General features: G+C 40.3%; 2 protein-coding genes and 1 long non-coding RNA gene across 3 annotated transcripts in view; 1 reads left to right on the forward strand and 2 right to left on the reverse strand.

Moving 5' to 3' along the window:
* Positions 1–1,688: 1,688 nt before the first annotated feature.
* Positions 1,689–2,870, reverse strand: LOC149768338 (aspartyl protease AED1-like). Its single transcript, XM_089928227.1, has one exon. It carries the CDS (start codon positions 2,868–2,870, stop codon positions 1,689–1,691), a length of 1,182 nt encoding a protein of 393 aa, XP_089784353.1.
* A 4,597-nt stretch (positions 2,871–7,467) lies between these two features.
* LOC149768339 (uncharacterized) lies at positions 7,468–15,820 on the reverse strand. The gene is made up of 3 exons (XM_089929031.1): positions 14,982–15,820; positions 11,014–13,348; positions 7,468–8,426 (listed from the first exon to the last, which is right to left on the reverse strand). Exons 1-2 carry the CDS (start codon positions 15,804–15,806, stop codon positions 12,140–12,142), a joined length of 2,034 nt encoding a protein of 677 aa, XP_089785157.1. The 5' UTR covers positions 15,807–15,820; the 3' UTR covers positions 7,468–8,426; positions 11,014–12,139.
* The window catches only part of LOC149768340 (uncharacterized), a 64,111-nt gene continuing 54,960 nt past the window's right edge, over positions 7,670–16,820 (forward strand). Inside the window, exon 1 of the long non-coding RNA XR_016399422.1 lies at positions 7,670–7,750. This is a non-coding gene — a long non-coding RNA (uncharacterized LOC149768340). The remainder of the gene's footprint in view (positions 7,751–16,820) is intronic.

Genomic DNA, 16,820 nt, shown 5'->3' on the forward strand with positions numbered 1-16,820 from the left:
CAAATTTCCCACGCTCACACAGAGCGTCGGGAAAGGTTGGCGCGGGAGCAGGAAATGCCGACGCTTTCCCTTAGCGTCGGCATTTAAGCGTCGGCTTTTCACACTTTTACTGTAGTGTGAGGACATATCTCAGAGAGAAGGCAACCGAAGCTCAACGACGCTCGTAGATGAAAGCACTATAGAAGAAGGCAAGAGACCTCAAACTGGATTATAAAAGAGCCGGGGGTAGCAAATAAAGCCAGAGATTGAGAACTGGGGCGATGCCATGTAGATGTACGCTTCCATGATCAAGAGCGGAACTGCACCTGCTAAGTTTACCTGCTAAATTTTGACGGTACGGTGTGGTGCGCTGCTGGGTTTAGAGCGAGATTGCGCCTGCCAAGTCTACCCGCCAAGCTTCTAACGGTATATTTGACACGCTGCTGTTGGGGATGGAGCGGGGCTGCACCTGCCAAATTTATCCACCAAGCTTCTGACAGTATAGTTTGGCGTTGTTCATCACTGGAGTGCTCAGGTCTTGTCTCCTCTCCTATTCTTCTTCCCATCGCCATTGAATCCCATTAGATTTCAGATTTCCTTCACGTGGGTGCGTTTCCTTCGTTTCCTTCTTCCCATGCGTGCTGTTCTTCACGTGAGTTCACGTGACTAGCTATATGACCCCACTGTGCCTGGTTCACGTGTGTTATTTCTTCCTTCTCTCCCGTGGGTTCGCTGTTCTTCCGGTAGTTCCCGAGCAAAGTGAAGAGGGGGCGGGCGAGCGAGCAAGAAAAGGAAAGGAGAAGATGCCCCGTCGCGCTCGGCTCCGCCTGCGCTCCGCCACTGAGACTTGACCTGCCGACCGTGGCCGTGCCCCGAGCGAGCGAGGAGAGAAGACCCCCCGCGCGCTCTGCCACCGCCGCCGCGCGCCCTCCCGTCCCGTCGCTCATCTCCACTTTCCTCACCAAAAAAAAAAACTCCGACTACATCCGGTTCCGATCCGTCTGCGTCTCGTGGCGACGCGCGGCAGCACCCCAGTCCCGCCCTGGCAAGTCGCGAAGGTCAGAACAGAACTGCAACGAATGAAAGGCTTCCTCAAAGATGCCGAGTCCATGAGTAGAGATTTAAGAAAGACATGATGAATACGTTTGAGATGAGTGACTTCGGATTGATGCCCCACCGTAAACCTTCATTTGCCCCAACCTTTTTTGATCGAAAAACTAACATGAATACTATGCGATTCCTTGTGCATCCGGCATGACTAGAGGCTTACCTACATACATTATGAGCTACGCGCCTGCAAGTTCCATCAATTTCTTTTTTTTTTTTTTTTGGTTTGTTATATTACAAAGTTGTCCTGATTTATTTTGCTTCAGTCCTTTGTGAGTGAGGAATTTCGCATGCCTTCAATTTATTAGCACTCAAGAGACATTTTCAGACCTTCATGGGTGGAAATTAGAAGAAGATAAGAGAAAGTGAAAATAATCAAAGAAAGCATTAATGTAGCAATAATGGTAGCGATAGCATTGCTAAATTTTATTGCCTCGGTGTACTGGAGATTCAAAGCATGGCTATTCAGAACCATGCGACAGCAAGGGCGGAACTAACAATTTCCGTCTCCAAACCCGATCATTCTGTTTTGAATATCGTAAACTACCTCCTTCCGAATTTGCTGGAAGGTGCCCAATATGTCTCCTCCGTCGGTTTTAGCCTCAACAAACGGAAGACAGTAGTAGAGTTTGTTGTTTGTCAGGCTGCTTGTCCGTTCTCTGAGTCATCGGAACAGCAACTCCTCCTTCAAACTGAAGTTCGATGGTCGGAAGGGACGACTCCTTGACATCAGCGGAATCATAGCATATGTCGTAATAGGCTACAGAAACTACTTTGTATTTCGACGACATTGCCCTTCGATAGATGCTGGTGAAGGTCGTATATACATTTCGTGACAGAATGGTCGCTTGGGTGCCTGAGTCGATCCCCATCTTTTGGGGCTGGTTTACCTTCAGCTTTCGTCTTCCCACCCTAATCTCAGTCAGAGTGATGAGGAAATGCCCTTCCTCATCGATCGTCATTGGCGTAAACTTGATGTTCGAGGACGAGCTTCCTCGGTCACCCAGCGCCAAGTAGCCGCGCGACGTTGGCATCGGAAGGCAGTAGGAGAAAATCGGACCGTATCTCGGTGTCTGGGACAGCAGCGATTCGGGGCCCCCTCCAAGACCCAGGATTCCAGCGTATGCATCCCATCTCCTTCCTTTTTGAAAGACCCCGCACCCAAACTGGAATCCTGGAATCACGTCCGCCGATCCGAGAGTGAGGGTCTCGCTGGACCAGGTTCCTTCAGAAAAATCGCCGTCCTCGTACGGGATTTTATATTTGCAGTAACGTCCTTGTCGGGTCCAGCCGCTACGGTACGAAAGGTCGCGGCAAGGTTGGGAGGCGAAAGGTATCGCACGGTACGTGGAGGACCGAGCCGACTCGAATTTTGGATCTACTTGGTCGTAGCACTTCCTGCAAGGCTCGCACTGGACCCAAGTAAGGCTGCTGCCGGTGTCGAACATCACGTGAAAATCCTTTTTGGGAGTGCCCAGCCCAATGACGACGAGGTAGTTGCGCTCTCGGGAAAGTCTGGAGTCAGTTCCAAGCGTCAACTTATCGTCAAGGTAATGCCGGTCGAGCTCGCTGGTGAAGTTGAGACGCAGCTTCTGGGGAGCACAAGGGCTTAGCCGATGGATTATCGGCAAGCCGCGGGTGATGTTCCCGCCGGAAGAGCAGCTGTAGTTGCTCCAGGAACCCAGGACGTCGAACTCGTGAAGCCCTACGGCATTGCCATGGGCATACCGGAAAACGAAAGCGATGAGACAGATGAAGTATAGGTTGGTAAGAGGGGAAGCCATGATGGACGAAGAGCAAAGAGTTTCCAGAGGAGAAAACTCGGTGGGCGATGAAGATCAAGACGTTTGCCGTATTTATAGACGGGGTGCTCATGTCACGAAGGAGATCATGTTCTCGTCGTGAGGTTGCATGTGCTCCATGGTAGACTCTTGCGGACCCCTGTTGCATGTGCTAGTCCTTCCAAATCGCGATATTGGACGATGCAGCACGTCTTCCTAAAAATGAAAGCTCCAATAAATATCATATCATATCATATCATATATATATATATATATATATATATATATATATATATATATATATATATATATATATATATATATATATATATATATATATATATATATATATATATATATATATATATATATATACACACGTATACATATATATATATATATATACACGTATACATATATATATATATATATATATACACGTATACATATATATATACATATACACACGTATACATATATATATACATATACACACGTATACATATATACATATACGTATACATATATACATATACATATACGTATACATATATACATATACATATACGTATACATATATACATATACGTATACATATACATATACATATACGTATACATATACATATACATATACGTATACATATATACATATACATATACGTATACATATATATATATATATATATATACATATATATATATATATATATATATATATATATATGTATACATATCTATATATATATATATATATATATATATATGTATACATATCTATATATATATATATATATATATATATATGTATACATATCTATATATATATATATATATATATATATATATGTATACATATCTATATATATATATATATATATATATATATATATATATATATATATATAGAAATCGTCCAGATAGCACGTCTTCCTTTGTTTTTATATTGACTTTCTTTTGAAAGCAGTAAATCTATAACTTGAAAAAAATAAAAATATATTATTGTACAAAGATACATTAATCCTTTTTCTGAAAAAGAAAAAAACGTTTTTGTCACCAAGACTCATTGGTGAAATAGGCATTGGGGTGATAAAAAGACATATTAATCTTTTTTCTGAAAAAAAAAAACGTTTTTGTCACCAGACTCATTGGTGAAATAGGCATTGGGGTGATAACCAAGGATTGACGACGGCAATTTCGTTTCTAGCATTAGTATTCTCTTGATCTTTTTCTCTCGCTAAAGTGGGTGCAGTGTACCCGCCTACAAGAAGGTTTGAAAGCTGTGCAGGCAACATATATACTGAGCCATGTATCTGGACCATGTCACACCTTGCCTCACTTGAAGCATGTCAAATTGGGCTAAAACTGTGTCCAATTGAAACGAATTATGCTAATATATAACCTCTTTAATCGAATTGCAAAGCTAACCTATAGTATTCATTTCAATTCAATGTCTCTACCCCGGAATAATATCGTCCCCACCTTGTTTTATCTTCCCGTGTCCCAATAGATGGTCTCAAAAGAGAATAAAGCAATTCAAAGTTTTTTTTTTATAAAAAAAAGAGAAAAGAGCTGAAGTGACTCCGACTTTGGCTCTTAAGTTGTTTTTTTTTTTAATCTTTCACTGGTTGTTTTGGTGTGACCGAGTTCACCAATTGGAACACTTGATTAATATAATTGTAGTTAGGACTCGTATGTATTTATATTTGTATATAAATATATTTGTTAATGTATTTGCATATCATGTGTCGGTAGTTTTTGGTTTTGCATGAATGATTATCATTATCATGTGATTGTCGGTATGAATATATATAAATATATATATATATTCTTTAGGGTTTACATGTATCAAATATTGATAGTTTTTTTAAGATTCTTTAGGGTTTACATATGTGTGTGTGTGTGTGTGTGTGTGTGTGTGTGTGTGTGTGTGTTACTAAAAATATTTTATCTTCTGACATTGTTGCGTTTGGTGTTGCGGTAAAGAATTGAAAAATACAACACGGTTTCTAGAAACATCTGGGATACGCTAGCCTCTGGTTTTGAAAATACCATGGATTAGAATTGGGGATTTCATCCCCACAATTCCAAGTCTTCGACCATTTATTCCAGAAATCCTTTTAGTATCATCCAGTACTACAAAGAGACATGTATTCATGTAATCGACACAAGCAGTGTAATTTTAAGATCAAACCAATACTGGAAACATGAAGTTCAAATCTCTTAATCTATTCTTTCTGAGTAGTTGTATGTCATTGGTTCTTTCTTAGCCGTAAAAGTTATCAAGCATGATGAAAAGTTGGTGACGAAAGACGACACATGTTGGTAGAAAGCATAAATCATGGGAGACGTTTGCCCAATAAGAATACACACGTTAGAGTTGGAACCGGCTCCGGAGGTGGCTGCATGCTGCTTTTAGTTACTAAGAATCACTGCATGTGCATCCTCGAGCGGTCTACTACTTTACAAGATACTGACCGTGGAAAGACTAGCTACCTGTTGTTTATAAATTCAGACGTGGAGACCAAGCACTTCAAATCACCATCTAAATTATATCATCAATGCCGCATCATAGGGTCTGCCCTACCTCTCTACCTATTTTTATCTGCTTTTGGGGTCGAGCCATCGCCTTTTGACACGCGGGTGTGGCAAGGATACAGAGCTCGGAAGCACAAAGAGACACAACAATAGCGACCAAATAACAGCAATTATCTGATCACCATTTATTTACAGCAGATTGTGCATAATAGGAATTTTGATTGTTATTTAATATTTCATGGTTTAATAAAGAAAATAATATCTTCTTAATTCAAATTTTTTTAGTTGAAAATTTTCGATTAATACTTAAAAATATTTCATTCAAGAAAAAGTTTCTTATTAAATGCAAAAACATCTCTCCCTGCAATTGTCCTGATACTGTTGCATTACTGACTGCAGACCTTCCTATAAGAGAAGAGCTCGAAACTGGATTTTCAAAACGTCTATCTGCGAATAGTCCATGGTATGGTAAACCTTCCGAACTTATTTTCATATCATCAGTTACTGTTTTAGTATCCTTCACTAAATCAAAAGCATTTCGATTGTGACCAACATTATTTTGGTGTGGAAATGATACACCAAACCCACTAAATGAGGCTCCCTCAGGATTGTTCTTTCTGCATACAATATAGATTACAATCAGTCACTCGTAGCAGTAAGTTCAAAAGGAACGACCACAGACTAAGCAGCGCTAAAAATAATAATTGTTGGTCAGCAAAAAGTTTAAGAAATATAAGAGTATGTTATATGCAATTGTTTTGATCAAAAGCCCCTGAAATAGAATTTTAAATCTTGCTATTAAAAACTGCTTCCTAATAGGTATTTTAGATTGAAAAACCATTAAGATGACTTAGCCATCATTAGAAAAGAAGATGTAGATTTCATTTCGAGGAAGCTTATAAACAAGATTTTATAACCTTGGATAAACATGATGAACAAACAAAAACATAAAGTTGACATGGTTACGAAAGATTACAAGCACAATCATGTAAATGATTACATAGATGAGATAATCATGTGGCAATATTATAGCATTACAACAACCATAAGTAACAAGCTGAATCCCAACAGTTCAGTTTGGTTTCAGAAAAATACTCCTTTGCTAACTTGTTCCTTCTAAGAGCTTAACTTGACCACAATCAAGGCCATGCTGCTCTTTCGATCACGGCGATACCAGATATATATCATCTCTTTTGCCGCAGAGGCCTCTTTCAGTCACGATTCCTGGGTGGCTGAGATTCGAACTTGGATGGTTAACCCATTGTGTCCTAACCAACAAGGTTTTGTTTACCAAAATGAGTAACAAAATGCTTTGGATTTGACGGTGTTTGATTACTTTCTGTAAAGCTTGTCTTGCCAACACAAGCAGGCTAGAACACTTCAATGACTCCAAGAAAACATAAATCTTGCAACTATTTTGAGAGGACAAATAAATCTTTTTTTTCAACAGAAAATGTTTTAATAATTTCTCAAAAAGCAAAACCTGTTTCAATAGAATCATTTTTTTGTAATTATTTGTTTCTCCTTGCACTGCTATATTCTAGCCATGCATCAGTTTTCCTGCAACCTACAAGGAAAGCATCATTCTCATAGCATCAGACCTCCACCAAAGCCGTCAAGGCAAGACAGCTGGGAGATAAGTTGACTGCAAAATGCCGAGGTTTTCGGCAGTTTTTTGCTTTTTGAAACGTTTGCGGATAGGCAGATAAAAAATAAACCACCTGCTACCGAAAAAAAAAAACGAAAAGATAAACCACCTGCCCCTGTCGAGCAGAAGAAGACAAACAAGAGTAGATCAGATGAACGTTCATTTCACCCTCTCATAACAGATTTTCAACTAATGAGTACAAATATCCAAATATATATCAGCTATTTACCTTCTCATCAAGCTTTGTTATTTTCCCGGTATATCAGCTAGGATACTTTCTACTCCAAGTTGCTACAGAAATTCTAATAATTACCGGCAAAGTTAACATGTTGTCTGCTGATCTTGCTTGACATTATGATGATGCAACTCCATCTGGCTGCCTACTTGCTCGCTCCAAGACACCATCCCACCCATATAAATAAAAACTTCAGTAATAATTAATAGAAGCCTGTTTCCAACCTTACAAAACCACAGCCACAACCTTAACTAAAAGGTGTAATTGCATTTAAATATGATAGAAAGAAATAAAAGGTGAATAAAGAATCACAATTAAATGGAAGAAATGTTGCCCCTATCCACATACACATGCATGCACGCAAGCACATGCGCGCGCGCGCGCGCGCGCACACACACAGAGAGAGAGAGAGAGAGAGAGAGAGATGACCAAGTTATATATTTGGTACTTTGATCAAGCTTAGGTACAGCTACAGCTTGTGCATTGGTTGCATTCTGTATGCCGTATGAATCTTTGCCACTCGAGGGTCACTCCCTCTGCAAACAGCTTGCTGCTGAGCTAAATCATTCTGGAAGAAACTTGTGCACCATCACAAACAGCCCAACCAGCTTCCATCCAACCAAATTAGACAAAACCCCAGTAGGTCTCTGGTTCTCAACCAGGCAACCTTTCTATTCTGTCAAGGCTGTCTGTTGAACATTTCAAGCATATGTACACAGGCAGCAACGGCAATAACACTGAAATCTTCTCCTTTTTCCGGGTTATAACTATGAGAATCATGACTCATGAGGCAGAGTGGTAGCCGATGCAAATTATGAAAGCTGCCACCACACAAGCCCTGCAGAAATGAAACTTTGGTTCCAGTAATTTAACCGCGCCATTAAGATCCTACTTCGACATCCTTTCTCTTCTTCCCTAGCTTGCTCGTCATCTTCAAACTATCTGTTGGGTCTGGACTCTGGACTGGGAAGCAGCTCCTTGATGTAGATGACAGAATCATCAAGAGTGTATATTCTGAGAGCAAGGGATGAAATTGTTGGTGTCTTTGCTGCAGCTGTGAGGGAGGACCAGAACCACCAACTGTTTTTCAGGTACTCTGTCTTGATCATGCCCTCAAATAAGATTGTTGCCTGAACCATCTACATGTAGTACGATAAAGACACAGTCAGACCTAGTTTCTGGGTGGTGATCTCATTTCATAACTGCTTATTCCTACTTGACCAATTTTGCAAACCTTTAGCTAATATTGGCCGAGAAAAAATTCAGAAAATTCTGAGTACCAAAAAGTTACAACTTACTTTTTGAAAAATCTTCATGTAATAAGCTCCTAAGCTTACTACTTTGGATAAGATTAGCCTTACCTATGCCAAGAAAAGATATTTTTATTTTAGCGAAACCCCTCAGGTATAGGATCTCTGGACTAGATTAGCTAAATTAGTCGTTTAGTGCCAAACCTGATGAAACCAAGCTAAACAGGAAAAGCTTGTTGCAGCGTTAAAACTTTCCATCACCTAATGACTTTATTCAAATTTACTTCTTTTCTTATAGCCACTAGCAATCCGTGTAATGCATGTTTAAAAAAGAACTAATAAAAATAAAAATATGACTATATATTATTAAATTATATTAAATCTAAATAGATATAAAATAAAAAACAAAATATAAGAATAATAAATAAAAATTAGGGCACATGAAATACACATCTCCAAAAAAAATTGAAAATAAATAAGGATAATATTTCGAGTGCTTGAATTTATTAAAAAATAAATAAAAAATTAGATGAATTGAATACATGAGAGAGGGTAGAATGGTAGGGATGGAGAATGGACGAGCAGGAGGTTGGTACATACATAGATATGCATATATGCATGCATGCATGCATACCTTTTAACCCCGATATGGAAAGGGGGGGATAGAGAAGGTGAGTGAGAGTTTCTTTTTGAGACCTACCAATTTAAGTCTCTAATATGACAAATAGTGTTAAGGAATTCAAAATTAATTCTAGTTTTTCAAATGTACATGTAAAAAAGATATTTTAGAACCTGTTATATTTTTCCTCGATGATTACTAAGGGTATTTTAGTCACAGAATTTGATAGATGGAATCTATCAGAAATTATACCAAAATTTGAAACTCCCCTTTTTATATATAGTATAGACAAGATAGAACATTCTATAGGAAAAAATGTAATTAAATTTCTAAATAACATTCCTCACATAGCAAACACAAGTCTATATAAGTCTTCTTGCTCATTGATGCTTAAAGTTTAATGCTTACTTCTGGTTTGAATCTTGAACTGCATAATGTATTAGTATGGTCATGAGCAAGGAATGTTGTGCTGGTTAGTATCCGTGCATACCAACTGTTCCGTACCATACCAGTACCAAACCAATATGCGGTACAGGAAGCGCACTGAGTGTCGCGGTATGCCCAACTGACCCTCGTACCAGATGTTCCGATACAGTAATAGATAGGTACCGGTACGGGCTTCGGCATCGAGTTGGTGTACCTTCGTCATAAGTGACATCCATGACATTTTGTTTATACCAGTTCTTGGCCCAAATGCAAGCAGCACTGCTGATTGCCATGGAAGCTTTATAGTGAATGTTTTTTTCTTATGAGGGAAGAAGTTTTGGAGCGAGTTGAGGAACTGGGCTTTGATATTATCTGATTTAGGGGTGACCTTGCCTTTGCTACCTTAAACAAGTAAAGCTGCTCGAGTAAACGCTTATTGATCTTACTACCGACTGACTATTTTGTGGTCCTTCATCAACTAGCTAACTATAAGGTCATGCTTACTCTACAAGTCAAAAACATAACATGATGCAGAGGATAATTTCCATAAGAGTTTTTGATACAAAAATAGAAACCCAATTACCATAAACTCTCCATTTAGGTTTTAATTAAGGCCTCACGCCTTTCTAACCAAATGAAACAAAAAAAATAGGCATTGAGGTGTAGGTAAGAGAAGGGAAAGCCTCCAGCTCATTTTAACATATTAGAGAAGAGCATGTGGCCTCACAAAATTAGAAATCACGTTGCAAAAATTAGAGGACAGGCCTTGGTGCAATCGTAGGGTTGCCCTATTGTGACCTAGGTGTCGCGGGTTCGAAACACGACAATAGCCTCTCCATACACGAAGGTAAGGTTGTGTTCATCTGACCCTTCCCATACCCTATGGTACCAAGAGCCTTGTGCATTGGGATGCCTTTCTAAAGATACTCAAGTTAGCAGGTCATGATGGGAAGAAGAGGCGGTACATTGCATAAATCCAAAATTATATGTATGGTTAGTAATTGATACGTTATATCCTAATAAAAACTCGGCGAACATTGGTTGAAAGTGTTTTGCTATTCAGAGTTATAATCCCCAGCTCATATATATTTATTAGGATACATCAATGCGCATCTTCTGGGAATCATAACACTTCGGTTCTCTAACCTTATTTCATATACATATATTACAAACTAGATGCCTCATTAGCGACCTCTAGGATTGACCCCAGCCAGCAATTAATCCGGTCAGCAGTTTTTATGCATCCAACTTTTTGATGTTAATTTACTTGCTGCACTTCATCTAATACAAGTGTTAGAGAAGTGCTAAACATTAATCTTGTACCTGGTAAACTAACAGCAATCTGACTAAAAAAAATCAAATCAATGTCAAACCACAAGACAGCTGCAATGTAAGATGCAATAGAAAGAGTAACACAGGGTGACAACTTGCCTCAAATATTGACTCTGCAGACTTGACAAATGCACGCCAAGCACATCTTTTCATCAAGTGAGACTTAGAAGGTCTCAGTGCTTTACTGCTTCCTCAGGCAGGGCTGCGTCCATATCAAGTAAGTTAATCTTGAGCTGCTTTAATATCTGAGAAATTTTCCCCACAAGAGGCCTCAAAGATGACTCCGCAATTGTGCAGCTGCAAGAAACGTCCAGTCCATCTGCATTAGTAGTTAGGGAGGGTGTGCATTCCCCATCACCTGTATAATCTGATGCGGACCCCTTTGATTTTACCAACTGGTCATTAGAACCATTGCCAACACAATTTTGAGCTGACCTAGTGGCTCGTTCAGTGCCATTTCTTATGTCATCTTGGGATGCATTTGCGCCAGCTTCTTCCCTTTGTTTGGACATCGGCAAACATTCTTCAGATAAGGCTAATCCAGTATCAGATTTTTTACTTTGGTTCAGCACTAATACAGGATCAAGAAAAAATACAGGTGAAGGGACAAAAGATGGGACCCCAGTTGAACCAAGAAGCCCTACTTCCTGCACCATCTCCTTATTAGAATTTTTGGTGATGAATTTCTTACTTATCTCATCAAGGTCGTAAGGCATACTTTCCTTGGAAATTTAACCAACCTCGAGCAGATGTCTAACTTTTGTTTCTTTGATGTCTCAACAATATCTACATCATCAGAGTTCTCCTTTTCTTTGATGCTCTCAGACCTTGCTCCCTTTCCTTTTAATTGATCATCACCTTCTTTGCTTTCATCAGAAGCTGGATTGCTTGGAGTGCACTTTCCATCACCATGCCCTTCAAGTTCAGTTACAGCGCAAAACGTCTGGTGACAAGAAAGACAGTGGTGTCGAGAAGACCATACAGGTTCTAAGCACTCGCATCTATACATTCTCTCCTCATGACTTATTTTTGCCTTCCTCCCTCGTTTTTTCGGGATTTCACTTACTTCTGGCTCTAAGAAAGGACCATACCTGCTCCCAAGAATCATTTCAGCCTTTGTACTTGAACAGTGTGGAGCTGCAGAATTTTCATAGATGGATGACTTTGATATTTGTTGAAAATCATCAGGTGCATGGTTCATGTCCTGGTACATAAGAAGTCTTAGCTACTGCAAGATGCATTCCTTCAATTCTCTTTCTCTAGGATCAGTATCCCTCAACCAACAAACAAGTTCTTGAATTTCATGATTGGATTCAAATAAATCCCAGCATTTATGTAGATTAGAATCATAAGGGCTACAAGAATGAGTCCCACTAGGATACATATCTCTTCTTTCATGTGGCACAGGCATGCTTCCATCAGCCACCAGCAATGGATGTTTACCAGGCCTACCTAGAACCCAGTACAATCGACCAGATGAATCCCTACCCAGATATTCCCTTCTTACAGATGTCATCATAAGTTGCGACTCCAAACTGGCAATTGAATCCTGCATATCTGAAATTTCATTTTTTAAAGAGTCCATCTCAAGGTTAATGCATTCGGGCTCAGTTACATTGGCATGAATATTATCATGACTTCCTTGGAGTGTTCTATCTTGATTGGAAGCAGGCAGTTCTCCAGCTAGGGTATTGACTACAGAACCCATCAGCACTGAATGAGTACTCTCTTCGATATCAGTTCTCCCACTATCAGAAAACTGATGAGGTCCATGAGTAGTATCTGTTTTTGATGGCACAAGGGTATGCCTTTCAATATTTACAATGTTCGTCGCCACTTCTCTCACAGCTTCATCACTCTCTCTTTGTGAAGAAAATACGACTGATTTTTCATCTTGTCCATTGAATGGATCTCCTTTACCGACATTCATACTAGAGGATGAATTTCCCGAAACTGATGTTGTATTCAAAGCAGGGCCATCGCTGGTAAGCTTTTGGGGTTCCGCATTTGTATCCATTATGCTCCTCAGAAAGTGGTCTGTATTCTTGCTGACAGCACCTTGTCCATTCTCCTCAAGGCAGTCCTCCATGGTTATGGAAGCCCCCTTCAGAGGATTTGATGAACCTGTTGCAGTATAGTTCATTTTGTTGCTGAAATTTTGTTGCTGTCCCATCAAGCTACCATGGCTAGCACACATAGCAGTTGTATCTTCTTCTATTGGAACATCACCAATCGCACTAAATTTGCTCGTACTTTCCTTTACAGCTCTCATTGCCAGCAATTCTTCTCTGGATTTCAAAATTCTCAACTCTACACCTAGATTACACAATTTCTGCTGTAGATCATTTGATTTATCAGCACACTGTTCTAGGTGTTCTCGAATAAGTGCAGTGTTCAGCACTTCATCACATAGAAATTTCAGCAAAAATATCCTCTGCAATCAACAGATTTTAGCAGAAAATATGAGAGTAATGCAGATGGCAAGTAAAATTTTCTGAGGCAGGAAAGCCAACCAAGCAAAGTGCTTGGGATAACATTTCAATAATCACATTCACAATATAATGAGAGGACCACATACTAAGAAATAAAACAGGTACAATTTAAGATTTCATACAATTTATTAGCTAAAATTCAAGATAGAAGTTCACAAAAAGCATCCACAAGCATGTTATAATGCAAGCACAAAATCCTCATGCTTGCAAATTCAAGGGCATGCACACAAAAATGTACTTTCTGTTTCCATCATTAAGTCTAAGTTACTGCCAAAAAACCACAAGAAGAACAACTGATAAAATTAAACCTGGAATGGTAAACTCTGTAACTTGATAATCACTAAATGGGTTGGACCATCAGCCAACATGAAATACATACACCATTTTATAAAATTTTAAAGAAACAACGGATCATATACAACACTGTAGCACAAGAGAGAATGGAGAGAATGATATTATTTGGCATGCAAAACAAGGACTGAGACTATCTTAGATTGTTAGCCTCCCTGCCATTTTTAAATATCGCATTCCAATATGAAGATGGAACAGGCCCATGCATCAGAGATTTCATGAGTTTCATGACTGGGGCCCAGTAATTTTTGAACCAAACATCACTGGATCATATGGTTACAGGAAGGCCAGACATCCTAGAGTTTATGACCGTTAATCCATATGATGTAACCCGTGTTGTGCAATTCAAACAAGTCAGACTGCATATTGCATACTACATAAGGATTGAACACATATCATCCTGTTCATTACTTTTTCCTTTGTCTAGCCAAATTTAAACAAAGCCAGATAGCATCAACATACCTATTACCTAGTGGTTGTAATAATAAGACCACAGCTGATCTACAACTTAGTCATTACTAATATTACAACGACAAGCATGACACTGTCAACAGGTGAATTGGTCTTGATAGAACCCAAAAAGTTAAATCCATCTAAATGTGTCAGCCTACTTAACTCTTCTCTAAAACAAGAATGGCACATATCCCACGATTTTGTTGCAACCTACTGTTCTTTCATAATTGTATTGCATGTTCATTGATATCTAGCTAACTGAGAGAGAGAAAATTGATATCATAGTATAAAAAAGAAAAATGATTGATGCAATGCTAAAAGAGTGGGCATAGTGGCCAATATGACAGAGGTAATGGGAAGCAAGATGAAACACGAAGCTGTCAAGGCTTCAAGCATGAATAAAAAAAATGGCACATTTCCACAAAGTTAACTGACCAAAGCTAAGCAAGCAGAGGAGCATTTCCAACTGTATAGTTCAACAAAACAAAGAGACTAAACAGGGTGAAAAATGCAATAAATTACTTCTATAAAATTTCAATATGCCCTAACCTGAATTAAGTATAATACAAGATTACCTGAAAAGATCAGGTCCTCATGTTGGAAAATGAATATTATGCCACACAACTAACAACGTCATTTGTATAGTATGCCATACTGTATCGAACTAGACGGTATAGGATATATTGTACCATACCAATTTCGTATCAGTATACGGTAGAAGGGGTGTGCCCTGTAACAGTTTGATATCAGCATACAGTACGGGAGGCTTACCAACACTCGGTATGCCGGGAGCGGCGGCGCCGCGACCGTTCTGCGGCAACCCCGTGGCCGCTTGAGCGGCCGCCGATCTCGCTCAACCGCTGCGGGAATCGCGGCGGTGAGCCATTTGGATCTTCCTTTAAATCGCTCCTCCTTTGTGATTGTTCCACCACCAAGCCTCTCCTCCCTCTTCTCCCTTTCCTCCTCCTCCTTCCCCACCTCCGGCCACCGCCTTGAGATCCGACGAGCTCTCTTTCCTCTCCTCTGATTTCCATCACCAGAATCGCCGAGATTCAAGCTTTCTTCTCCGAGCTTCTTCCTCTGGGATTTCTCGCCGGAAACGCCGCCGGAACGTCGCCGGACTGAGGTGAGCGTCGCTTGCCTTCCTCTTCTTCTTTTTCTATGTCTATACGTTGTCCTTTCTTGGGATTGAGCCGGCTGGTAACCGGGATTCATCCAACAACAGAGCACCTGATTCGGCTTCTTCTTCTTCCGAGCTCCGCCGCAGCTAGCCGCCGGACCGAGACGCCCACGGTCGAGATCCTCCCCTCCGTCGACGTGCCGGTGAGCCACCTTCCCTTTGTTCCATTTCTGGTTAAATCGATTCAAGCTTTTCCTTTTCCCTGTTCCGGATCCAAACCGAGGATGTCCTCGGTTTTTTTCTTCACGGCCGAGCCACCGCGGCATCGTGCCGCAGGCCGCAGCCACCTCGCCACCGGCCACGCCTCCACGAAGCACTGGCCGGGCCATCGCCAGGCCATCGGCCTCCCCTTCCTCTCCCTTCTTCCTCTCCTCCCTCTCTTCTTTCCTTTCCCTTCCTCCTTGTCTCTTGGCCATCGGGAGGAAGAAAGCTCTTTGGGCCGTGATTGGGCCCTATTCATTGCGCCATATTACTTGTGGGCTGAATCCATCCATCATGGGCCGAGTTGGGCCCTATCCATCCGTTGTGGGCCATAGTCATCTTGGGCCTTATCCAATCAAGTTGGGTCGCACCATTGTGGGCCAAATTTAGGCCTAATTTAGACATTTTGGGCCATATTGGGCCATCCCCATCGTGGGCCAAACTTAGGCCCAGTTCAGACATTTTGGGCTCTATTGGACTATGCCCATTATGGGCTCATCCTGTTCACCATTGTGGGCCATATTATATTCATCATTTTGGGTCGTGATAATTCATTTTGAGCCCTACTCATCTATTATGGGCTATATTCCTGTTGGGCCCTATTCATCCATTGTTGGTCGAATATGTTCATTTTGTACCAGATACATTGATTGATCCAAGTCAATCCGGGCGAAATACCTCTTTTTCGATTTTGGTCAAACTGAACTGAATAAGCCAAGCCTCTGATTGGACCTAACTAAGTAGATCAAGCCCAAAAGCTCAATTAGCCTTAAATTGTGTATTTCTTTCTCTCTCTAAGCAAGCCCACGTTCTGACTCGATCCAGACTTTTTCTCTAATAGTTGATCCGAACAATTCAGACTAAGCCCAGACCAAGATCAGACCAAATTTAGACTCGAGCTAAGATTATCTCTCCTCCTGTTTCTCTCTCTAAACAAGCTCGAGGATCCTAGTCTAAGCGATGTCCTTCTTGTAACTTGGATCTAAGTTAAACCAGTTTGAAAACTTAACCACCTCGGTACTCGGGCGGTAGATCAGCCATTACTTCAGCCCCAACTAGATTTGACCACTTTTGATCTTCACCTCTGACCTGTTAAATCCTCCTTGCTCGGACCAAACTGATCTGGGGGCATGAGACCATAGCTTTTAATTTTGACTTCTGTAATTATATTAAAATAAATAATATTTTAATGATATTAAATAGGTGTATCTGACATGTTTGCCTGAACT

The sequence above is a fragment of the Phoenix dactylifera genome, chromosome 2, assembly GCF_051530095.1.
Source record: "Phoenix dactylifera cultivar Ajwa chromosome 2, Ajwa_hap1_PhDact_Kaust_v1.1, whole genome shotgun sequence".
In the NCBI taxonomy this organism is placed as follows: Eukaryota; Viridiplantae; Streptophyta; class Magnoliopsida; order Arecales; family Arecaceae; genus Phoenix; species Phoenix dactylifera.